This window comes from Phasianus colchicus, chromosome 6 (assembly GCF_987193195.1).
Source record: "Phasianus colchicus chromosome 6, bPhaCol1.hap1.1, whole genome shotgun sequence".
Taxonomy (NCBI): Eukaryota; Metazoa; Chordata; class Aves; order Galliformes; family Phasianidae; genus Phasianus; species Phasianus colchicus.
The window spans coordinates 34,710,744-34,736,424 of NC_143441.1; the positions used below are offsets into that span (position 1 = coordinate 34,710,744).

Consider the following 25,681-nt stretch of genomic DNA (forward strand, 5'->3'; position numbering starts at 1 on the left):
TTTTGTAGAGAACAAATTTCTTGTTTTCAACAAATTAATAAAAGATTAACTACATTATCTTTGAGAACACAGACATTGTGGATCATAATTAAGATCAACTTTGACTTATATCCTGTCTTACACTATTAATGAGATGTGGAGAAAGATCCAAAAGAGGCACATGATGTTCTGTTCTAATGTTTCTAACATTTCCTGTTTAGAAGTCTATGTTTTGCAAACATACATCCTTTGTGGTCACTTCTTAGTAATAGTAGTGACAGGATTTTCACCTCACTGAAATTGGATTCTGTCACTTAACAATGAATTTCACTGCCAGTCACAGAATCACAGAATTGGCCCAGGTTGGAAGGGAACTCAAGGATCATGAATCTCCAAACCCCTGCCACAGGCAGGGCCACCAACTTCCCCATTTAATACTAGACCAGGCTAGCCAGGGCCCCATCCAACCTGGCCTTTAACACCTCCAGGGTCGGTGCATCCACAACCTCTCTGGGCAGCCTGTTCCAGAACCTCACCACTTCATGTAAAGTACTTCCGCCTGACATCCAACCTAAATCTCCCCTCCCTCAACTTCAAACCATTTCCCCTTGTCCTGCAGTTATCAACCCATTCAATGAGTTGATTCCCCTCCTGTTTATAGACTCCCTTTAGGTACTGAAAGACTGCAATGAGATCACCCCACAGCCTTCTTTTCTCTGAACAAGCTGAACAAGCCTAGCTCCCTCTGCCTGTCCTCATAGAGGAGGTGCTCCAGGTCCCAATCAGCTTTGTGGCCCTTTTCTAGACCCTCTCCAGCAGCTCTCAGTCTTTCTTGTACTGGTGGCTCCAGACCTGGACACAGTACTCCAGATGGGGCCTCACAAGAGCAGAGTAGAGGGGAACAATCACCTCCCTGTCCCTGCTGGCCACCCCTCTTTTGATGGAGCCCTGGATACCATTTGCTTTCCAAGCTGCAAGGGCACACTGCTGATCCATGTTAAGTTTTTCATCCATCAAGACCCCCAGGTCCTTCTCTGCAGGGCTGCTCTCAAGGACCGCTCCTTCCAGTCTGTATAAATGCCTGAGATTCCTCTGCCCAATTGCAAAACCTTGCGCTTTGCCGAGTTGAACCTCATCAGGTTCACCTGGGCCCACTAGCCTCTAGCCTCTCGAGGTCCCTCTGAATGGCATCCTTTCCTTCAAACATGTTGACTGCACCACTCAGCTTGGTGTCATCAGCAAACTTGCTGAGGATGTATTCAATTCCATCATTGATGTCATTGATAAAGATGTTAAAGAGCACCGGTCCCAAGACAGACCCCTGGCGGGTCTGTCACTTGTTAACATTGGACATAGAACCATTAATCACCACCCTCTGTCTTATTTTCTTTTTGTTTACTCCTTTTCCCTTTTTACCCCAGTTTATTTATTTACTGGTGTTTTTTTTTAATAATTCATTTTCATTATATTGTTTTATTCCAAATATCTCCCTTTTAAATACACTTGCTTATTTAATCTCCTTCTAGAAATCATGACCTTGGGCCCGCAGTCTCTCACTTGTTTTCTCTGCTCTGACCAGGCCAAAGCCATTTTTGAATATAGTACTGCAGTAACTCTGTCCTGCACCTGCATGCTACGCTTATTCAGGACTAAGTCATTAAAGAGACACTATTTTAGATTCAAAATATTAAACTCAAACTGAATGGATTCTGGTAGATAATACTATGGGAAAGCATCTAGTATTTCTGTGAAAATTACCTGAGGACATAGAAAATAAATTCAGGGAAGGAAAGCTCCAGGCAAATTTTCTTCAGCTGCATGAATCCACCATTACTCAGATAACAGTGGACGTAGTCTACCTAGATTTCAGCAAGGCGTTTGATACTATCTCCCACAACATCCTTATAACAAAGCTGAGGAAGTGCGGGATAGATGAGTGGACAGTGAGGTGGGTTGAGAACTGGCTGACTGGCAGAGTACAGAGGGTTGTCGTTGGCAGTGCAGAGTCCGGTTGGAGACCTGTAACTAGCGGTGCTCCTCAGGGGTCGGTGCTGGGTCCAGTCTTGTTCAACATCTTCATTAATGACCTTGATGAGGGGATAGTGGCCACCCTCAGCAAGTTTGCTGACGATATGAAGTTGGGAGGATTGGCTGACACGCCTGAAGCCTGTGCTGCCATTCAGCGAGACCTGGACAGGCTGGAGGGCTGGGCAGTAAGAAACCAGATGAGGTTTAACAAAAGCAAGTGTAGAGTCTTGCATCTGGGGAGGAATAATTGCATGCACCAGTACAGGTTGGGGGATGACCTGCTGGAGAGGAGCTCTGTGGAGAGGGACCTGGGTGTCCTGGTGGATGACAGGTTGGCCATGAGCCAGCAGTGTGCCCTTGTGGCCAAAAAGGCCAATGGCATTCTGAGGTGCATTAAAAAGAGTGTGGCCAGCAGGTCTAGGGATGTGATCCTCCCCTTCTACTCTGATCTGGTAAGGCCTCATCTGGAGTACTGTGTCCAGTTCTGGGCTCCCCAGTACAAAAAAGACAGGGATCTCTTGGAAAGAGTCCAGCGGAGGGCCAGAAAGATGGTGAAGGGCCTGGAGCATCTCCCCTGTGAAGAAAGGCTAAGTGAACTGCGTCTGTTTAGCCTTGAGAAAAGAAGACTTGGAGGGGACCTGAACCAGGTCCAATATCTAAGGTATGGAGGGAAGAATGGTGAGGCCAGACTGTTTTCAGCAGTGTGTGGAGACAGGAAAAGGGGAAACGGCCAGAAACTGGAGCATAGGAAGTTCCACACAAATGTGTGAAGAACTTCTTTATGGTGAGGGTGATGGAGAACTGGAACAGGCTGCCCAGGGAGATTGTGGAGTCTCCTTCTCTGGAGATATTCAAAACCCACCTGGACACCTATCTGTGTGACCTGGTGTAGGGAACCTGCTTTGGCAGGGAGTTGGACTCGATGATCTCTGGAGGTCCCTTCCAACCCCTACGATTCTGTGATTATGTGAACAGCTGCAGAGGTATAATGCCCACATCCAACAGAGCTCATGGCAGAAGTTGAGGATGATGACTAATACCAGAAATGTTTTTTGTTTTTTAGTCTGCGTTTACTTTGAAGATCTTCCTATTTCTTTTAAGGACTTTATTGCAATCAAGATAATGGTACAATTTAATATTCTACGTGTTTCAACTTTTTTTTTTTTTTTTTTTTTGTGGATGCTTAGTGTTGCATATATTTGCAGCATAAGGTATTGCACATTACACTATTACTTTGCTGTCTTCTAATAGCTATCTTTTTAATTCAGTATGATGAGTATTTACCAGTTCTCTATTTATGGTTTGTCTTTTAAGGAATGTTTCTGATTATGTGGGACTGTAAGAAAAACTTATTGCCTTCCAAGTCAGTAGTTAATGCAACTGTTTAAATTCTACTGTTTTTCACTGCTTTTCATTCCAGACTTTTCCACTGGTTGTGTGTACTTGTTGAACAATATAGTTTGCAAGCCTATATTTGTTGAGTATCATACAGAGCAATTTATGAAACCAGATAGAGAATGAGCAGACATTTAAAGATATGATATCACAACTACTTTTGTTAGAATGATAAAAGCCTACTTCAGAAGTGCTTTTCTACAAAAACAAAATGTGATGGGCTTCCAAACGTGGATGTTATGTTAAGACAAAGTGTTCATCAAGGAAAAAAGAGGTATATGAGCTTCAGTGAATGAGACCCAGAATGTAAATGTAATATTTTTCATGAGAATAATCCTATCTATACTCTCTTAAGTGAAGCTTTTGTCTCTTTTCTCACAATGAGGAAAAGATCCCTTCTGTACCATGGATATTGCTGTTCTGTAGCTGCTGGGGCCAGAGATGGATTCATACACATCATACAATTGCTCCCTTTGGAATCAATTTCATTGAAAGATTCTTATGTGATTCTGTGTAGGAATTTTAGGAGTCATTCTCTAAAGAATGACTTCCAGGTAGATGATATACTTTGGTCAAAAAGTTATGCCAGCCATGAAGCTAAAGTACTAAGGCTACTATAACAAAGGGTGGCCGTAATTCTTTCCTTCCTTTCTGAAGAAATAACCCAGGACTGAACTCATGAGTTTTGAGAGAAAATTGGCCTCTTCATGGAGATAAAGAATTCTAAAAATAAAAACTGCTAGTCTGAGAGCTTGGTTATTCAAGTCGGTACCTGAGACTACATCTTGAATACTGTGTTCAGTTTTGGGCCCCTCACTACAAAAAAGACATCGAGGCTTATGTGGAGCAGTTGAGGGAACTTGGATTGTTTAGTCTGGAGAAGAGGAGACTCCAGGGACAACTTACCACTCTCAAAAACAGCCTGAAAGGACGTTGTGTTAAGGTGGAGTTCAGCCTCTTCTCCCAGGTAACTAGTGATAGGATGAGAGGAAATGGTCTCAAGTTACTCCAGGGTAGGTTCATTTTGGATATTAGGAAGAGTTTCTTCTTAGAAAGACCAGTTAGGCATTGGAGCAGGCTGCCGAGGGAAGTGGTGGAGTCATTGTCCCTGGAGGTGTTTAAAGAAAAGGTAGATGTAGTACTTAGGAACATAGTTTAGTGGGCAATATTGGTGGTAGGTGGGTGGTTGGACTAGATCATCTTGGAGGTCTCTTCCAACCTTAATGATTCTATGATTCAGTGTTCTAGCTGTATATGGTGAGTACAAAGCATGATCTACTGATTTGTCAATTTGGGAAAACTCAGAGATGTATTTTTCATGTGAAAAGTTTTAAATTTGGATGCTCAATTTCAAACTAGTTAGGTTTAGTTAATCACAAATCAGAATACCATGGGATAAGCCTTTCTCATTATTTTGTGGCAGCCACAACTAAAGGATTTTTCTTCCATATTTTGAAGTTGACTAGTGTTGTGTAGCTAGGCTTCAAAAGAAGATTGATGTAAGAAAAGTATTCAAGTTCTGTTGGATTTCTAGGTGAAAGTTTGATTCAGATGAATAGGAGTTTTATCACTAGTATTGATCTTTGGACAGCTGAATGGCAGAGCTTGCAAAGGAACTGGTACATCTGAACCGATCATGAAAGTTTTAGGATAAATGTTAAGAGGGTCTTTTAATTGAAGACCAAAAGATAGTATTCTGGTAGCAGTTGAGAAGGTAACTGATTTTATAGAAGGTAGAGGAATTGCTTGAGGTTGTTACCTTTCATAACACTGAACTGGGTTTTGTCATTTGAGTAATTGGTTTTAAGACCAGGTTCCTGTGAAACCAGGTGGAAAATGTGAAGCAATAATAGGTTCCAGTGCAGGCAATGAAGATCTCTCCATTCTCTTAGGTTATAACATAACCAAATGCATTTATATCACAGAGTGCTCAGCTTTACTCTGGTGTTGTAAAAACCCTCTTCTGACTTAATGCAGCTGTTGAGAGTGTGTGCACTCCATTTTACTGTACTAGGCACTAGAAAATGGAAATCCATACCTTCTATCAAGTAAATAGCAGTAGAATCATTAAAGAGATCATGACTAAACCACGCTGGACTCTAAGGTGGAAATGTCATCAACTACGTATCACTCCTGGCTTTCTTCCAAACACTATAACAGCTGCTCAGGAAAGATTTCATTGTATGCAATTTAGATGAACCATTTAAGATGTACTGTTAAAGGTCATGCTTGAAGTTGGAGTTGAAACTGGAGACCTCCAGAAGCCAGCTTAACTGGCTTCATCCCAGGGCTACTGAACCACAGTATCCTCATACAAATTGGCACAGAGTGTATGGCTGCCTTATATGGTGGAGGGAACTGGAGGTGCAAGACTGAGTTTAAACATTTTGATCTCAAATGCATTTGTTCTATATATATGTATATATATATATTTATATACTTATATATAAAATAATAATAATTAAAAAAACAAAAACTCCAAGATTTTAAAGTGTTTGATGTATTTTAAAAATTGTAGATTTAACTCCTAAGTAATATTTCTTCTCCTGTCCTTGCTAAGGAGTTCAGGCAGTGAATAGGTATAATTTATTGCAAACATTAATTTCATGTGATCTAATTTCTTTTTATTTACTAGGAGTAATCTCAGTTGATTGTGTTAAGCTTTTCACATTAATATTTATTTTTCCTCAAGGTAGTGAAAGCACACGATGAATACTGTTTTTTCTGAAAAAAGTTTGCATGAAAACTACATGTCCCTTTCTTTCAGTGTCTCTTTGTCTTCTTTCAAAAGGATGCGTTTCTAAATTTCTACCTGAATTTTGAAGGAGAGAATATTTTAGAAGAACTTTCGCATCCCTGTTCCCATTATATCCAGCGGCAAAAGATTTCCTGGGTTTTCCTTACTTTTTACATAAATTGGAGTCTTAAACTCTCTTGTTATCACTGGGATAATCTTTATGATATGTATAGTATCCTGTTTCCATTTTCTGGCAAGAGGAATTTCCTTTTGAACTGACCTGCTAGTTTTATGGACCAAATACTTGTAGATTTACACAAGAAATGTGATAATGCATACATTATTTCTACTATTGACAGTGTTAGTAGGGTGACAGAAAGAACCAGGGCAATCTCCACTAATCAAAACCTATTTTTTTTCAGTGAATGTATATTCATGTACACCTAAGCACCTGAGACTGATGCCTTTATTTTTCATAATATTGCCTTTAGAGTTCTCCGTCCTGCCTATACACCCAATAAATTCAATATGAGGGGACTGTGATGTCCATCTTGCATGCAGCTCCTCTTAGTCTTGAGGATTTCTGTTCATTTTAAATACTACAAAGTACTGGCTGTGTCACAGAATGGTTATGTCTTAGTGTTTTGAATGGATGCTAAATAACAATCTTTTCCTAATGAGTAGATCTAAAGTACTAAAGCAAACAAAACAACGTAAAAAATGTAGATATTTCAGTGCTCCATTGTAAATAGAGGGGTTGAGGTGGAACAATAATAGGCTACCTTGTTGGAATTTTTTTTGACAATTTCTGGTTCTGAGAAGTATTGCTAGATCTGATAGTTGGAAGGAATTCTCTTGTGTTCAAGCATGTAAGTGAACAAAACATATCAAGAAAAACTTAAATTCAAATATTTATTCCTAATGCTATTAAAAACAGTATATTCAAAGAAAGAACTGAAAATGTATGGTAGGTTTAAAGTCTTTTTGTTTTCAGCTCTTCAACTTGTGAAAGTCTTTAATAATTCTAACTTCCAAAGCTCCCCTTTGACATGAAATGTGTTTTTCACATTCCTGTACTGACAAGTCATTACTACTATACATCAGCAGGTATGGTGAAAGCATTTTAATGTATATTTCAGTAATACTGATGACATATTTGAGAAATGTTCATGTTAACTTTTTTTTTTTTTTTTAATACATACAATCCAGCCATACCACAATGTCAACTTGAAGAAGAGTGACAATATACTGCTTGTTGCAGGAAAATAATCAGAGATCTAAATTATTCAGACAGCCATTATCCCTGGGATGTCAAACTCTTAGTCTGCTTATTAATTATTCTGGCCTTCATACCACATTATGGTTTTACAGGAACTCTAGCTGGTATACTTCTAGCCACATGAATTCAAGTAAAATCTTTCGAAGATATTTTGAAGTACACCTAGCTTTTCAAGACTAAAAAGATATTATTCTGAGAACTGATGTAATTGAATAAGATTTTAGTGTGGGAGATAATAGTGTTAAATGCAAGAATTTTAAAAAGTACAAATATATTTTGGAATATTGTTATCATCAGTCTATTCCTATCTAAATCATGATTTAGCTTGCAGGTGATTTTAACACAAAGCTGAAATACAGGAAGAACTGGAAAAAAAATCACATTAATATTACAGAAATTAAGTATAAAATGATTATGACAAGAGACATAACTAGTGCTCTCACAAATAGAATCAATTCTGCGTTCTTCTAGGCATTTTCATCTTATATATCTTCACCAGTTAAATTGTGATGCTAAATTTGTTTCTAGTAAGTGAAGGTACATAGAAGAACAGCTCTAAGAAAGTTGTAACTTCAAGGAGAACTGTGAGATTTTCATCTCTAATTATCAGTCTTTTAATCAAGACCTTAAGAGATCGAGAATTTATCACAGTCTTTCATTATCTATTCAATTGTTAATTTCATCATTTTATTTTAGCTTGAGTTTCACTGTCTTTTTCAACTAAATTTTTCTCATTTTTTTTCTATTACAGTAACACTTTCTGCTATCAGAATGTTTGCCTACTGATAGGTAATTACAAAACATGAGGTATTTCTTCAGCTTGTCCTAACAAATTACATTAATTGATCTCAATTTGATCAATCAATGTGAGTGTGTAGTCAGACAAAGTTTTTAAAACCAACCATGACCATTCTAAACAAATATGACAATTTGATTTCATCATTGAGTGAAAATGAAATTATAAGTTACTTATTCTTTTAAGTGAAAAATTAGATACATGAGTTTTTATTCTAAGCCTATAAATGCTATTTGAATGAAAAATTTTAAAAGCTGATGCCTACATAAATGGAAAGATTATATTAAAAAGAAAAAAAAAGGTGAAAAAAAAGGCAGAACAAATCTTGTGGAAGAAATAAATAATTGCTAGAGAATTTGGTGATTAAGTAATAAAAATATATCTTTGCAGTTAAGATTTTTCTGAGCTGAAATGCAGGGTGATCATCTAAGGCCTACAATCTTTAAAGGAGAATGAAAGAAAACAAGTACAGTCCAAAGTCTCAGTCCTCCAAAGGAAAAAAAAAAGCATAAATAAATGATGCTTATGCATTAACGGAGTTCATTTGTTTTAGAAACGTATTCAGAAAAGTGCTAAACACCCTTAGCTGTCCGTCAACTGAACAGTAATTTTATTATTAATTTTATTACTTCTTTAATCAGACAGATCTTTATATTTCCATTTTATCCTTGTGCAGATGATTCTATGGTTGTCATGTAATGAGGTTTTGTTCAAAGAAGTATTTCAAAGATTTATATATATATATATGCATATATTTGTGAGTTTTACACACACACACACACACACACATATACATTTTAAATTTGCTTTAGGCCAAAACGTCTACACCAATAATCTTTAAAAAGCACGAGGAAGAAGTTACTGAACCTTACTAAGCAGAAGTTCCTCTCAAATAAATATTCCTATTGTGCCCATGGTCATCTATATAATGAATTGTTTGCATTCCAAGAATTGAGGAAGGAAAAAGCAGAGAGCTGCAAAAAAACATTTCCTATAGGATTATTTCTCCTTCCAGTTATAAATCTTTAAAAGTACGGCAATTAAACAGGAAACATACAAACTATGGAAGCACATCCAGAAACAAGTCACGTTACAGCCTCGGGTAGACAGTGTAATATCATTCATTACACATGCTTGAATAGATTCATTCATGCCAGGATTCAAGATGGATTTTTCTTTTGCTTCAGATAACAAAGAGTTCCACTTTTCAACTCCACTTTTTTTCAGCATTAAATTGGAAGCAGTGCTCTAAAGGGACTTCAGAATGCAATTGGTATCACAATTATTGATCATGATGAATGGCAAGGAAAAGAATTTACAAGCATGGACAGCATCTTAAAATTTAAATGCCTAGTTTGAAGAAAAAATAATTTTGTGCTTAAATTCATAGCACAATCTCATAAAGAGAATGAAAGGGTTATGATAAACAGCTCTTAAAAATGGTGCCATCTAAGTTAGGCTGAGATTTAATAACAAATTTCTGTTTTGGGGGAGCACAGATAATTGAAATTCTAAAGACTGCTTCAGTCTGAATGTTTTGATATACACAGGGCCTGCTTGCCAGTGGAATATCAGCTGAATAGAGGTGTGATTGCCAGATATCTTCTCTCACAACTTTTCTTAGTATTTTGTATTTACTACTACTGATTGATAGAGAGGATAAGTTTCTGATGGACTCCAAATGTTTTGCAAGCTGCAGTAATTAGATTCCAACTTACACACTGATGTGATTACTATATATTATTTTGGACAGGATCATTTTCACAGATTTTGTATTAATAAAATCCATACTGATATTTCTGGATCCTTTTCTAGTCAGAGCCTACTCAGTCTCTAGCTGTGGAGACCTTTGCCTGATGTTCTTCATTCTTCTAAGCTCTTATCAGTCTTATTCTGGTTTGCACCCATCTGTTCCGGATTTTTTTCTTCCCTCTCTGAGTTAAAAGCTGTATCATTTACAGTCTTCTAGATCAAATACGGTCCATACTTTCACCTTTTAAAATACCCAGAAATTAAAAATATTTCCCTAGAATGGCTATTAGGCATTTCTATGGCATTCTAATATTTCAAGATGCTTTAAATTTTTATTTCTTAAAGCATGTTTATTAGAAGATTTTTTAATATGAAAAAGAGGGACTAATTTTTGTTTTCATGTTTACTGATTCAAGATTTATTTTTGCTTTATCCAGAGCCTACGGGAAAGAGGTATGATAATGCTCTTCTACTTTGTTTGGGGCGTTTGCAATTTACACTCTGGTCCAAGTAGACTCTGAGAGATGCTGCTAATACTCCAACTGAATTTTTTGTTTTCTTTTTGCAATGTACCTGTTGTTTTGTTCCCTTGATAAAATTCAGCTTTGGATGAATTTAATTTATCACCATCAGATACTTCTTTAAATTAAATCAGTGGTAGTGGAAGTACATTTTTAGTTCTGCATGATTTTTATTATCAAGTAACTAACTCTTCCTATACCTGCACAACTTTCATACACGTGCATGTTACATATATGTGGCTATGAAGTAACAGACCTACTTGTAAGTAGAACTCTACTTGTGCATTTGTTTCTGACAGAGTAGAATGGAGAACGGGAATGGGGATTCCTTTTTGGAATTTTGTGTTTGCGTTCTTTCACAATTAGATAGCATACTGTAGGGACTACTTTTTATATGCAGCCCTGCAGAAACTGATCTGAAATGAAAACATGAAGCTTGGAAATGGATCCTGTGAAATGAGTCATCCAATGTTTAGGCTATACAATAGTAGAATTATCCCTCAGTAATGCTGGAACTACTGCCCAAAAACGGCAACATCACCCACTGAACTCTTTTACGAAAGAAAAATCCATTAAAAGGCAAACCTCTGTAGTTAAAGCATAAAAGCTTTTTCTTCCAAATTGGGGCTGATGAATTAAGCTCATCTTTGCAGCTAAAATGGAATGGTTTAATCCTACACCACATGAAAGGAGAGTGTCACCAATTAAGTCAGACTAGAAAGCTTTGTTAGTGAAAGAATGCCCGGCTGGAACTTGCCCTCAAAGGCTTTACAAGGAAAAACAGTCATTTATTTAGGCAATCTCTTGACAAAATACAAAAGAAATAAACTGATAATGGATTGGCACTTCTGGGGAACCAAAGGATTTTAATAAAACTTCTCTGGACCACCATTCTCCTCCTAAATACCAAAGTCTCTGCAATATAACCTTACAGAAACCTTTCTAGGCAGTGTGATTCACCAGGACACCCCTATTCTTCTCTTTTCAGGCTCCTGCTCACATGGCTATTGGCAGTGTCAAAACGGCAAGTGTTACAGACCAGAACAAAGCTGTGATTTTGAAGACAACTGTGGGGATAATACAGACGAGAGTGAATGTGGCACTTCCTGCACCTTTGAGAATGGCAGATGTGGCTGGCAAAATTCCTTGGCAGACAGTTTTGACTGGGTGCTGGGGGCTGGCTCGCCACAAAGTCTGAGACCTCCCAGGGACCACACGCTTGGAAACAGAACTGGTATGTTGTTACAAATGCAGTGTAATTGTCTTCATGGAGCTTCTCTTATCTCCATTTAGAGGCAGTGGGGAGATTCTACATGTCTTATTAGGGTGTCATTTTAAATAAGTTGAATACATAATGCAATATACAAATATTAATTACTGCTGTAAAATGACTTTAGGTTAGGGTAAATTGATTCTCAGTTGTTTCTCCTTTGGGTACTGTTGTACGAGTAAAGCAAGTCAATTTGTTACTTGTTGAAGAGAGACATATATTTTGGCTGCAGCCAGCAAGGGTGAGGGAGCTCAGCACTGAGAACCACTGAGTCCTATCCTCCAGTCTGAGCATATTTCCTGGAAGCCTCAGTTCATGTTAGAACAAGCCACAGTGTTCTGAATGTAAGGAACAAACAAACAAAAACCTGCAGTAGCCTGTAATATATATTACATGCTGATGATTAATAATTTTGCGCGTTAATAATTATAAAATAATACAGATTTTTTTCAAAAGCATAATCACAGTTTAATTTATTTCTGATAACTGGTTGAATATGATGAATGCTTTTTACCTTGTTTATACTCCTTAATCATATTGAAAGTAGGTCATAATGAGAGATGGAAAATGGCTGTTTAGGAGTTAAGAAACTCACTCAAAATAATGAAGCTACCAATAGCAACTGTTGAAAATTCTATTTTGAGTAATTTTTAGTAAATAAATATATATAAATAGACCTCCCTTCTAAGTGCCAGAGTAGCTACGTGGTTTCTTCTGGAAAAGTACCAAATGAATTCTTTTTGTCCTTGCTACAGGCTTCACACCTTCATCCTCTCCCTCTGAAGTTCTTATAGTCCAGGCAAAGGTGTTACTGAAAGCTGAGCTCAGGCCTGATCTTAAATTGAAATGTGCCACAGCAAAATTGAACGGATATTTGGAAATGTATTTAGAAGTTAATGAGTATTTACATGTACTGCTGAAATAAAATAATAATAATAATAAAGTAGTAATAAAACCAGAAATATGGAAGGACACTGTCTTTTGCCTTTTACAATATACAAGGTGTGTTACAACACAGATTTCTGCACCTCTGTGGTGTTTATCATGACAGAACAAACAGAACATTCAGCTCAGTTGTTAAAATATTCTCACATGGGATAGAGAATGCAGTATTTTTTTTTATCTTTCTGGTCCTTGTACAAAGAAAAAGAATTTCAGCCCTTACTTCTGCGACTTAAGTCTGTCCCTCAGTCAGACAAGTTTCCTTTCAAAGAGGACTGAGGAAATTTTTTTTGTTTCTCCATCCAAACAGGTGTTAACATAAATATCAACATGCCAAGCACTCAAAATAGCCACATTCCTAGCAAACATCAGTGCCATGATAAGGCATGCTTTTAATCTCCCACAGTATTTACGTATGTGGCTGTCTTTAATGCAGGTAATAGCAGATATGGAAAAATAAGTTTTCATCTGTTTTTTCTAAGTTTATTTAAAAATAAAACACTTATCACAAAGATGTCACCGCACTTACTGTATGTGTGATTGGCCTCAGGGTGGAAGAAATTTTCTCATCCAGTAATATAATGTCAAATATTTATAGCTGGAAATGAGCCAAAGAGGTTAGAATGAACACATTTTAGTCCACAAGGCTTTTATCTCTAATTCATAGAAAAATTCAGTCAATATGAAGTTATAATTTGATAATGTGCTATTTATGTGAGGATTATGCTTATGTGCCCTATACATTTATACGTACAAAGGAAAAAAAGTAATTTCAAAAGTTGCAAAATTTATTAAACTTCTGATTAAAGGAGCGTATCAGTTTCAGAATATATTAAGTATAAGCATCTGTTTTTTGCAACTTCCTCTGACTAAATAACTTAAACATGAGAAAATATTCACACAATAATGAGTATGAATGTCCAAAATATCTCATTGGTTATGGACATGTGAATATTTATTGGATTTTGTTGTTGTTTTTTTTCTTACCTCACAAATTCTTATATTTCTTGTTATTGCAAAGGTTATCTTTCAGAAAACTTTATCTTGAAATTTGTCACCATGTGGTCATATATGTACTGTCCAAACATTAACTAATGCTCTTAGACAAGGAGTAGTGATCAGGGTAGCTGGGAAAATTGGAATATTCTCTGTATTCCGCAGATGTCTGTCTAAACATTAAGCTGTTACCAGCTTATTCTTATCATAACAAGTATATAAAGAAAGTTATCTGGTAGCAAATGTTTGCCAGCATAGGAGATATTTGGGGAGAATACTTTATATCTCTCTGAGTATTTCTAAGTTTTGGTTGTGGAATCTAATCTGAAAGTGAAAATTTTTCAGGAATACATAATTTCATTTCAGGACAATTCCTATATCTTGAGGCCACTGCAATAGGGCTGAAAAATCAAAAAGCCCACGTGAGGAGTTCCAGATGGAAAGAGTCAAGCAGGAGTTGTGTGTTGAGCTTCTGGTACTTCAAGTCATCAAAAGCCACAGGATGTATTCAGGTTCTCATTAAGGTAATTAAAGAATTATTTTCTTTTCAATATCTGATGCCTGTTCAAATGTAAGTGCTTCAGCAGATTGGTTTGGGTCTGTTAGAGCAGCATGTATACTTGAAGAGTACCACTGCTTTTGTCTTTAAGGCTTCTCTTGGTCCAGCACTATTTTTGTTATTCTGGTCTCTTAAAAATACTTTTGCCCTTTCATTTCCAAAATACTTTTTTTCTGAAACTGCAGGAAACTTTTAGAACTTTTTTCCATTTTCTCTTTTGAAATGCATTGCCTTTCTCTTTGACACTCCACATCAGAGCAATTTTATTATTTTGCTGCCATATATACTGATAACTAGGTGTGTAACTCTGTAATTCTGTTTGTTTGTACTCACCAAAATACTTAATTAACTACTAACACAAAGCAAGGAGAATATTGTTTGTCATTCTATGTAGACATGTATAGGATATATAATCAATTTTCCTTAAAAATTTCTTTTCTGACATTTCCTTAGAAATGTCATTTTCTTCACTAAATGTGCAATGACATAAAATGTATGAAAATAAGCTAAAACTATTTAAAATTCAACTTGTTTTGCATGCTATTCCTAGATCACAATCTGTAATATTTCCTTTCTCTTTTGGTTTGGGAAATAATTTTGTTTTCTGTTTCTTTCATCCTTATTACGACAAGATATTGCCTCCTCTCTTATTTTCCTCCCAGTGTTATTGTCTTAATAAACTTATCTGACATTATTTTATTTTATTTAAAATTATCACTACCTCCAGTAAGCTTAAAGAAAATTTAAAGGCAATGTAAGTGGATGGCATCTGAAAAAGGGCTTATTATTCTTATTCAACTTTGTTTAATGCAGGCAAGAATCCTAGAGGGAGATAGAAGACATTCTTCTCATTAGTAGTGCATCATAAACAGTTTCACAGATCAGCGTAGTTTACCCTTTCTGTTGTTTATAGATATTTGCACATCAAAAATCTAATCAGAGTTTCTATTTAACAGTGTCTTTAGGAGTAAGGTCTAATTAAACACTTTGTAGTCTTGAGAAGTAGTACTAAAGGTTTACCTTGTGGTTCAAGCTACCATACTAATGTAAGTACATCTTGTTTGAGTATAAACATGAGGGAAATCAACTTTTTACGCAGGTAGATTGTGATAGGACCAGAAGGAATGGTTGTTTTTAACTAAGGGAAGGGAGATTTTGATTAGATATTGTGGGAAAGGTGTTTTTTTTTTTTTTTTTTTTTTTTTTTACTAAAAGAGTCTTGAGGTGTTGAAGCAGGCTACCCAGATGGGTTATAGATACCCCATCCCTGGAGGTGTTTAAGGCCAGGTTGGGTGGTGCCCAGGCAACCTGATCTAGTGCTTATCTAGTGGCTGGCAGCTCTGCCTCTGGCAGCGGAGTTTGGAATTTTATGATCCTTGAGGTCCAATCGAAGCCATTCTATGATCTCTTGACTTGAGGTTTAGTTAATGTCAGTGGAAGCAGATTAATGGACAGTAATAGCTGAAAAGGCAACATAGAGTAGATGACCTGGAAAAGAATTTGTTATCTCAAGTTTCACAGATGAGCAAACTATCTCTAGCTACCTCTATTACAATCTGAAAGTGAGAATGAACACCATGTACACCACTGACAAAATTATAAGCAAAACAATCATATTGAAACAGAATGTGGTATATTACAGAGGAAGAAAAATACCAATCAAAGGTTAAAAAGTTATTTTTTAAAAAATCTTAGCTCATTATATGTATTAATGGATGACTTCTCTTAATATTAACATTGCTTGACCACTTTCAAGATGCTTGAATATTATCTGTCATACTAAAGTAGCATCTCAGATTGTGATATAAACAATGAAACTGTAGTATCATACAGGATTATATGGGCATGAACTTTTCTGTTGAGGCATGCAATGAGTGAAAAACTCAATTTCCAATGGACTTTCTCTTCTATTTAAATACACTTTTTCCCTCATATATTTTGTATCTGTATATTAATACAGATCTCTCTGTACATGGAATCATAGTCCATTCAAAATGATGGACGCTTGAACTGGTTGTAAAAAATACAGTATACTTCAAATCAAAACCCTCACTATTTATACAAATAGAAGTTGTTGATATTATAGCTATCATGGAGACAGTGAAATCCAGAGACTGCAATATCTGTCTCACCATCGACTGAAATTGAAATTACAAAGTGTTTTACAGATATGCAAAAATCAAAGTATTACCAGTACAGTAATATACAGTATCTGTATATTGTTAGTCAAAACTTTGCTATTGAAAGCAAGATTTTGAATTATTTCTCTGTGACAGTTGCAAGAGAATATATAACACTGCTAGAGATTTTTAAGCTAAAGTATAGCAGGAAAAAGTTCATATTAATTATGCCTGGTTTAGTGGTCACAGTGAGGTTTCCTAATCTCTTACTGACTCACACAGTCAGAGGAAACTCTTATTTTGAAATGTGTTTCTAAAGAGTTGAGCAGAAATTATTAGGTATAAGGAAAGACAACACTTTATTGCTCTGCTGATTTGAAGATATGTTTTCTAGTGCTGATTAGGTTATTTTTGTTATGAAAAGAAAAGAAAAATAAATGCGATAATTCATCCTCTGTATAGACATTGTTATTAAAAACAACAACAACAACAATGCAATTTAAGGTTTAATACAGTTAGAGAGGCTTCAGATACTTTATAGAAGCCTCTGAAAAGAAATACACAGATGTCTAAAGAAGATTAAACTAGCTATTAGCAACTACCTTCACTGAATGTGATGAGACCAGTGTATACGGTATCTTTAGGAAACATCAGCAGACCTCTCTGAGGCATTTGTCATAGTGAATTAGTTTCATCCTGCTACAAATGTGCAAAGACATAATAGTATTTGGGATGAGAAGGCTTTGCCAGCTCATAGCAAGTGAAGCAGGGCTGCACCAGCACTGCTGAAGTAACAGACCAACCTGGCTGCTGCACCAGGGAGCTGGAGCCAGCAAGCAGACCATGCCCTCCAGCTGCTTTCAGGCTGATAGAGCACAGACCCCATCACCTGGCTGCTGCAGCTTCTCAGACAAAGCTGGAAACTACCTTAGTTGTTCCCTTAGTATTATAATTGTTTTTAGTTTGCCTACAGAGGATAAGAGAGACAGAGAGATGTAGAAATGCGTAGCTAGAAGTTCAGAGGCAGGTGATTTGTGGTGGTTTTTGCAATTCCTGTTATTTTTAGTGAAGTAATGTTGACCACGCAGGACAGTACAGGAGAAACTGAAGTAGAGATGCTGCTGTTGCCCACTGATTTCTTCTGCACATTTGTATTTTTAGGATAGAGTAGTTTAAAATGAATTTTTCACAAATCAATATCATTGACCTTACTTCTTTGGGAAGTCTCTCAAGAATAAAGTCCAAGGAAACAACTTACTCTGCCTCACAGCTCAAAATAGACTTTCTCCACATTGATTCTTCTCACTGGCTGCATGAAAAACAATCAACTCCTCACATTGAGTTATAGATTTCAGTTATAGATTTCATTGTGTTAGCATAGCCTTCAAAGCAGGTTATCTCACTTCCATTTGGTTAGGGGTAGAAACTTCCTATCTTCAAAGATTTGCTTGGAAGTTTTACTGAAGGGACTGCTAAAATCCAAAACATGTTCCAGGCAATCTAGAAACTGTACAGATTTTTCACTTCCCTCTCTAGATCTAATAAACTTTATAAAGAAATTCCTTTGAACTTATGCAAAAATCTGAAGTTTTGAAGTACTTTTTTTTTTTTTTTAGTAGCTTACATGTATCTTTGTATTCCTGGTGTTTTGTTTTGTTTTGCAAATTGTTTTCCTTTATTAAATCCAGGAAAAATGATATTCGGAAGAATTTGGCTTGGCATAACATCATGGGGCATGGACCTTTATTTAATTGTATCTATACAGTTCCCAAAAGGTGCAAAATTTTGCATTCATTACTCCCACTGTTGGCCTGTGAACTGTTATTAAAAAGTTTTATATGAGTTGATGAAATCTGTGCTCTGAGGAAGCCCTAATAAGTGGTAATATGGGAGTACTAAATTAGTTCAAGAAACTTCAACGGAAATCAGTGGGGCTACTGTGAAGCACAGCATTACTTGTCAAGAAAGAAAGAAAGATTAATTTTTATGGCAGATTCAATTCCAACTGCAGAATTACCGAATCTGAGAGCACTTCCACTTGTTTAGGCTTTGTTTCAAATAGTTTTTATTGGATTGAACCCATGAGATAAGCATATATCCAAGTAAACACAGATTCAAACAAAGATTAAATAGAAATAAATTGATTTTCAGTGAAAGCCTCGTTTCTCCAAAAAAGCTTTTTAGAATGACCAAATACATTTGTACCATCCTAGATACGGCAGACACCACTAAGTGCAATTTATAATGTTAGGTTAATATAAAGTTATTTCAATCTTCTTACCTGTAAATTTTTAGAAGCACATAATTCACTTTATTCTATTACTGCAACCAAACAGAAGCATTCATTCCAAAGAGCTTAATGAACTGGACCAGTACATTTGCACAAGTCTGAACTAGAAAATACCTATATATACATATATATTCCATACAAACATATAAATAAATACATATTCCAAAGGATCAAAGAACCACTCATTTATTTTGGAATCTCACAAATACAAAAGGTACATCAGAACATTCATGATTTAAAATCATTGAGTTTCTAGAAGGACATATACAGGAAATTGTTTGTATGTAATGTGTTAAGTAGTTTTTTAATTCTTTTAATTTGCTTTTTAATTCAGGGAAATATCATATTAGAAAACAACATTCTGTCAGATTTAGACAACATAATGCAGATAAAATCACTGAAGTAATATATCAATATCCTGTAATATTTCACTTGGAATAATAAGCCCTGCCTTTCAGGGACAAAAATCACTATGTAGTTTTCTATTCCAGCTTGGCGCAATATGACGGAGATGAAAAATGCATTTTCAGTTTCTTCCACACTCCAAAGTTCTCCAGTATTGTTTCATTGAACTAATTCCTTGAATTGGACATCTCTGCCAGTGATTTACTTTATTGATTTGTGGACTTGTAATCTCAAAGAGTGGTGCTGCTTTATTAACATGTAAGACTTTGAAGCATATTGTGGACCTTTGCAAATCAGATTTTTTTTTTTCTTTTTCTAACACATTCCAGAGCAGACTTTCACTTGTGATAGTCATGATTTAAGTATATCTCAGGTAGAATCTTTTAAGGATCACGAAGCTGCTGTTTAATGAGTCTTACTGAAGAAACAGAAAAATTAACTCTTCTTTATACAACATCTGTGAAATAGGCACATTTTTATGAAGATAAATGGGCTTTATGAGGTACAACTCTGAGCTCTGAGATTTCTGGTTTTTTTATATCTCTTCTAAACAGGTAAATTTACAGATTGAATTATATGTTTTCATTTAATATGATAACTGCTAATACCTTTTAGGAAGTGCTGTGTTGATCAGACCTGAAATCCCAAGACAGTATCTTACTTTTCTGATGAACAGTTTTACATGGAAAACAAAACAAAAGAGTGAGCATTTCCAAAAGATCCGCTGAACATCAAAGAAGGTGGAAGACCTTCTTTTCTTCCTTTTTCCTTTCTCATTCATGCCACAAGACCTATTGGTCTTCCAGCAATGAAAGTATTCCTGCTGTCAAATACAGACTGAGTTAACAGTTTTTATGTTAGCAAAGCTTCAGCAAGTATAATGATGCAGCATTGGAGCTCTCTGTAGAGCTTTAATTTGTTTTCAGTTTTATCCTCCCTTAATACAACTTTTATTTTTAATTCAGAGTTTGTTGCTAGTGTCTTGGAGTTGTTCTAGTTTCTGGTAGTCTTTGATCTTTCCTAGGCTTGCAGTATCAAGCTACACTGTGCTTGAAGTTACTTTGATGAATCAATAAAGGAAGAGTTTTAGCATGAAAAGTGGAAATTTTATGCTTACAGAAATATTTTCCGTTTCTGGCCTTCAGCTTAAGATTCACAATATTTTCAGGAAAATGAGGAGAATGGAGGAGAAATAGCAATTGAGTTTCTGTTTTTGCTGTAATTTATTTCACAAACATAGAGGTATCTGATTCCAATTTTTTTCATGCAAGGGTCAGAGTAAGCAGTTTTTAGCACCTGTTATGCTGTTAATAACATATGCAGGTATTTGTTTATAGGTTGCACTGACATTTTATGATAATGATAGAGATCAGTAATCATTCACAGCAATCAGTGTAATGGGAGCTTTGAGTACCCACTATCATCCCACTCTTCCAAACATCTTGAAAGCTATGCAGACACACTGTTCCATGACTTAATACAGTCTTATTACCTGCCTATGAGACAGTCATTTCAGCTCAGAGACTAATTATTTGCAGTCTCATGGAAACTCCATAGTATATTCATAGGAGTTGCTTAGGCTATCTCATAATGATGGATTCACACTATTCAAAGGATAAGATGCCATCTTTGAGAGATAAAACTTAAGAATGAAAGATTATATTTAAAACAGAACGCAAAAAATAGAAAGCAATAGGATATATCATTAAAAATTCATTGTTTATTGAGAATCCTTCTTACACACTAATTCCTTGGCTAGTAAAATGAGTCTCTAATGCCAAATCTGGCACACTGTCCTTTTCTTATTCTCTTAATAGGAACAGTCAAACTCAGTAACCACCAAATGTTTTGCATGAATTCTTAGCTGACATATAAACATTCATTGTTTGCTTTCTTCTCTATTTTTTTAAAGCTGTTAAATTCAGAATGCTATACAAGCAAGCTGTATTTTCTTTGTTATCCTTTGTTTTCTCAACTAACAATTCTATGTTATGTTTTCTTGATTCCATTGCAATAGCAGTTCTAAAATTTAATCTGTTTTCTCTTCTTGAGTCAGGAACATAACTTGACAAAACATATGGCATACTGTTAATTGTATAAACTTGTTGGTAATGCATAATATATATATAGTATAAGAAAAATAAATGTAAGAGAAGAATTTAACAATGGAGCTGCAAAAATACTGCTAAATGTACATGTGTTCCCTGCCAAGTTTATTAGATTCAGCCCATAAGTCTATGTTATAATGTGGGGATTGCTCATGCTGTGCCCCTAGAGCAATTTCTGAGTGCCCCAATGTCCTGGCTCCCTGTAAAGATATGCTTCATTTTTTTTGTGTATCTGGGTGTCCCTTGACTGCTGAAGTGGACTCTGGTGTCATGGAAACCAGACCAAACCATGACAAATACAATAGGGTAAACTCAAACCTTAGAAATGTGACAGGACCAACGCACCTTTCTCAGAGGATGAAGCCACAGGACATGCACTCTTGTAACAGAAATGCCACAGGTACCATTGAGTATTCCTGCACCTAAATTTGGACTCAGCCTGTGAACCTTTGGCTCAACTTTTAATATAACCTTTTATAAACACCTTAGCAGACAAAGTATTGATAAAGCAAATTCAGATTCAAGTTGTCCGCTAAAGTAAAGACATAAAGTAAAGAAAGATACAAAATCTCACTTTTAAAAGAGAAAATAGCCTTCCAGGTAGAACTTAAGGATCAACTTGTGCTGCCATATACCCTAGAAGAATTAAGTGACGTGCAGAATCAAACTCTGTAACCCAAGTAAGATTACAAAGCAGGTATGGTTTATTCAGTGGTGCGCGTATGCTGGGTGCAAGGGGGATAAATCCACCTAACTTGCACACTGTCTGGAAAAATCGTGCTACAGATATAGGCAAAACTAATACATAATCAATAGTTTTCCCAAAATTCGGATACATGTTCATTACATCCCTGAGAGTTCATTAGCATGCAGACCATCCCCTCTTGCACGTGTGTATGGGTTGTGGGATGAAGATTTGTCATCTTCCTTGCAAAGGCTTCTGACCTTTCTTTCTTGCTGTAAACTTCTGACCTTTCAGAGGGGCATTCCTCCAAACCGGTTTCTTCTAGCCCCGTGGACTCCCTGCCAGATGTCTCTGGCTTGTTCTCAAACCTTATCATCGGCATGGCCTTCATCCCCCTCACTATTCCAGACCCAGTGTCTGCCATCCCTTATTTTTCTAACAAGCTCTACATTCTTACTTCTATAAACTATTTCTAACTATCCCCCTTTACCTCCCTTATTCTCAGTCACTGTGAAGCCTTCTTGCCTTTTTACTTTCACTTATGGGACCCTTTTCTGAGTTCGTAAGTATCTGGACTAAGGTTTTATGTACCAGCTGTGAAATGCAGACCTAACTCTTTGTTAAGATATCTTTTGCAAATAGCAATTTCTTGGTAATTAGTGTGGGTGTTATTTTCATATCTCAATATGTATAAGGATGGTACTTTTCATTTAATAGAAACTATACACTGATTTAGAAGTTAAGGCTTGTAAGCTTTAATCAATCAAAAATTAATGTCACTAAAGTATAACTTCAAAATTACACTCTTCTCTAAAATTACCAGTTAATTAAATTTGAGTTTCCTAAATAATCTGATATGTTTAAAATAACTGCTATAAGACATTATGAGGATTTTCCACCCTGTGGCTCAAGATTTATACTTCACACTGGATATTAACTGTAGTTATAGCAGACTGTAACCTACTACAATCTGTTTCTCATAAATTTCTCTTAAATTATTTTAGAAAGAGTAGGTGGCAATGACTATATTTCAGCTTGTCTGATGTATCTAGTGATAAGATCCCTTAGCCGGTAGTTTATACTGTCAAACTGTGTTGTAGCTAAATTCTTCCATGCTTGGTAACCTTATAGGATTTCATGTTGGAGAAAGTCTAAATCTGATAGGGATTAAATCCAATTAAGAAATAACTGTTAGGGACAATGTCTGTACAAGGTGCATCCAATGATTTGTAGAATGATCTACACTGAGAAATATGTAGTCTTTAGAGTAAATCAGTCTTTTAACAATATTTTAAACTTATGGGGACAAGACAGAAAAATAAGCAGAAAAAAAAAATGCAGTTATCTTTTTGCTTTCCTGTGAAAAGAATACAACTGTGATAATGGAAATTAGGGATATTCAAATTTATTACTCTATTTCTATCAGTTGTTGAAGGATCAAGCAATAATGCATGTTTTTTTGTTTTTTTTTGTGAGTGTTGTTATTTTTCACAACTTTAAAGATCGGTTGTCCCAGCCTAGACTGTTATGTGTCCCGTTTGATGTTTCTTGATACATGAATTCTGGTGGCATGTAAACAGGAAAATAAATGATGATGAAAATGAGAGGAGTTGTGAACAGCCTATGCGATAAGAAAATAGTTCCCAAATGAAGATCTTGAATTTAAGTTGTGAAAATATCACATTCTGAGCTTGGTTGCAACTGTGCAATGGCATGTGTGGGCAAAAGGCAAGATGCTTTATCTTAACTTGTATAGGATTTGTATTCATAGCTTTAATGACGTTAGACAAATTTGGATATATCAGAATGTAAAAGCCTGTTGTAAATTATTATGATCTGCTCATCAGTACTACATCTATTAAAAGATGCTGACTTTCTTCTTCCCACAACAGTTCATTATCCAAGATGACAGTGGCTATCTGAAACTGTTGAGAGATGTAGAAATACAGTGTAAAAAAGATGAAGGCATAGAATGCAAACTGGTGAATATAATCAGAATTGCTCCATGTTGCATTTTGTTTTTATTTCCATCGTAACCTCTGTGAGCAGTCAGATTTCTTATTGAACTTTTCAGATTGAAGTTCTTTCTATAGTTCAGCCACACACTTCAAGTGATCCAGCTGCCCTCAATGCTTCCCACCTTGCCTCACACTTTTGTACCTTTTTACTGTATGTTTTACCAGGCTATATGTGCCAAACTAAAAAAACTGAGGAGCTCGTATCATTTTAGTATTACTCTTAAGACCAAATGCTTTTTAACAGAAGAAACCGTAATAATGTGATTTTCTGTTTAAGTCAATGAAATAATGAGAGATGATACTGTAATACTACTAAAATCACAAATTAAAAAGACTGTTACATGGATTTCGCCTCAAATGCTCACTGCTGCCTTCCATTGACTAACAGAACCAGTCCCTTACTATTTTCTAACTTAATGAGGTTTTATCTGTATGAAAGATAAGATTCTTTGAAGAAGAGTTTTTGATGTGAACCAGAAGAGGTGGTATTTAAATTTTGTTACATGAACCATCTACTTCATTTCATTGATCAGCGAACTGAAGAAGTTTCTTCTTATTTATGACATGGAAATACTCGTTAGATTTGAAGTATTTTGCTGTGCACAACATTACTCTAAGAACTTTGACAGCGTGATTCAGTTTATAATTGTGTTCCATGGGAGTTCACAGGGAATATATTATCAAAAAGTTTTTTAGCAGTCATAAAATGATTTAGGTGGATTTCCAACTCCTTAACACTAGACACCAGATGTGTACTTCCAGTGTTACTAAAAGAATGACAGTTCTGCTTTTTTTTTTTAACCCAACTGCTTTATGATTACATGAGTTAAAGGAGTTAATAACTAATAATTCTCATCTGACTTACAAAATGCACTTTTTTTTTTTTTTTGTAACAGTTAAGTTAAAGCATCTTGCCATTTTTTTTTGTAGTTTTTTTGCTTTTTTACCTTTGACTTTCTCTTTGTCAATAGTGCAGTGTGTTTAAGTCAGTACATCTTGAAGTTAATCTATGTACGAATTGCTGTCTCTTTCTAAGTTGTAAGAAGATTTGTTGCACAGAGAAATTAAGTTCAGGTAGGATTTGACATCTGTTGCCAATAGTGATGCAGTCAGACCGTTCCAAGAGAATAAGCACTCATGATGAGACATAACTCAGAGTCAGTCTCTTCATCCTGAAAAGGAAGAATTTTACTGTGAGTAGCTAACAAACCTAAATGGTCTTACAAATAATATCCAGAAAAGATGTGGTCATATGAGGGAAAAAAAGTGCAGGAGAACATGTGGTGAGTCAAAACCAGATATTAAACCATATTTTAAAAAGTTAAAGCATACCATCTAGTTTACCTTTTCTAAATATGCCAATTTGATGAATCATCTAGTATCCCATTGATATAGAAAGTTCTTAATCACTTAATTTTAATATTACACTTCCCATAGAGATATGATCAGACAGAATTTCTGCTGTAGGAGGTGTGAGAAAGGTGCGTTCTTCCACAAATCCACTGGAGGTATCTCATTTTCAGCTGTTTGGTCCCACCTTGGTTATATTTTTCCTTTCATTTGTACGTTTTTATGTTGCAGTGTTTCTCTAGTTCACACAAGGAGTTTTATAATCTTCTGATAATTAGTTCTGTGTGTATTTGCTGAAGGGAACGAATGTGCTTAGAAAATGCGTATAGAGCTTCTGCATTGTCTGCATTGTCTATAGAAATAGTGAAAAATTGGAAACGGGGAATGAGGGTTATCACAGCCATTGAACCTGTAAAACAGAAATGAATTATGTAACAGTTACATGAGAAGA

General features: G+C 35.8%; 1 protein-coding gene across 1 annotated transcript in view; it reads left to right on the forward strand.

Moving 5' to 3' along the window:
• Positions 1-25,681, forward strand: part of MALRD1 (MAM and LDL receptor class A domain containing 1) — a 215,277-nt gene that overhangs the window by 88,303 nt on the left and 101,293 nt on the right. Inside the window, exons 26-27 of the mRNA XM_031614457.2 lie at positions 11,476-11,721; positions 14,062-14,219. Coding sequence (XP_031470317.2) covers positions 11,476-11,721; positions 14,062-14,219 — 404 coding nt within the window. The remainder of the gene's footprint in view (positions 1-11,475; positions 11,722-14,061; positions 14,220-25,681) is intronic.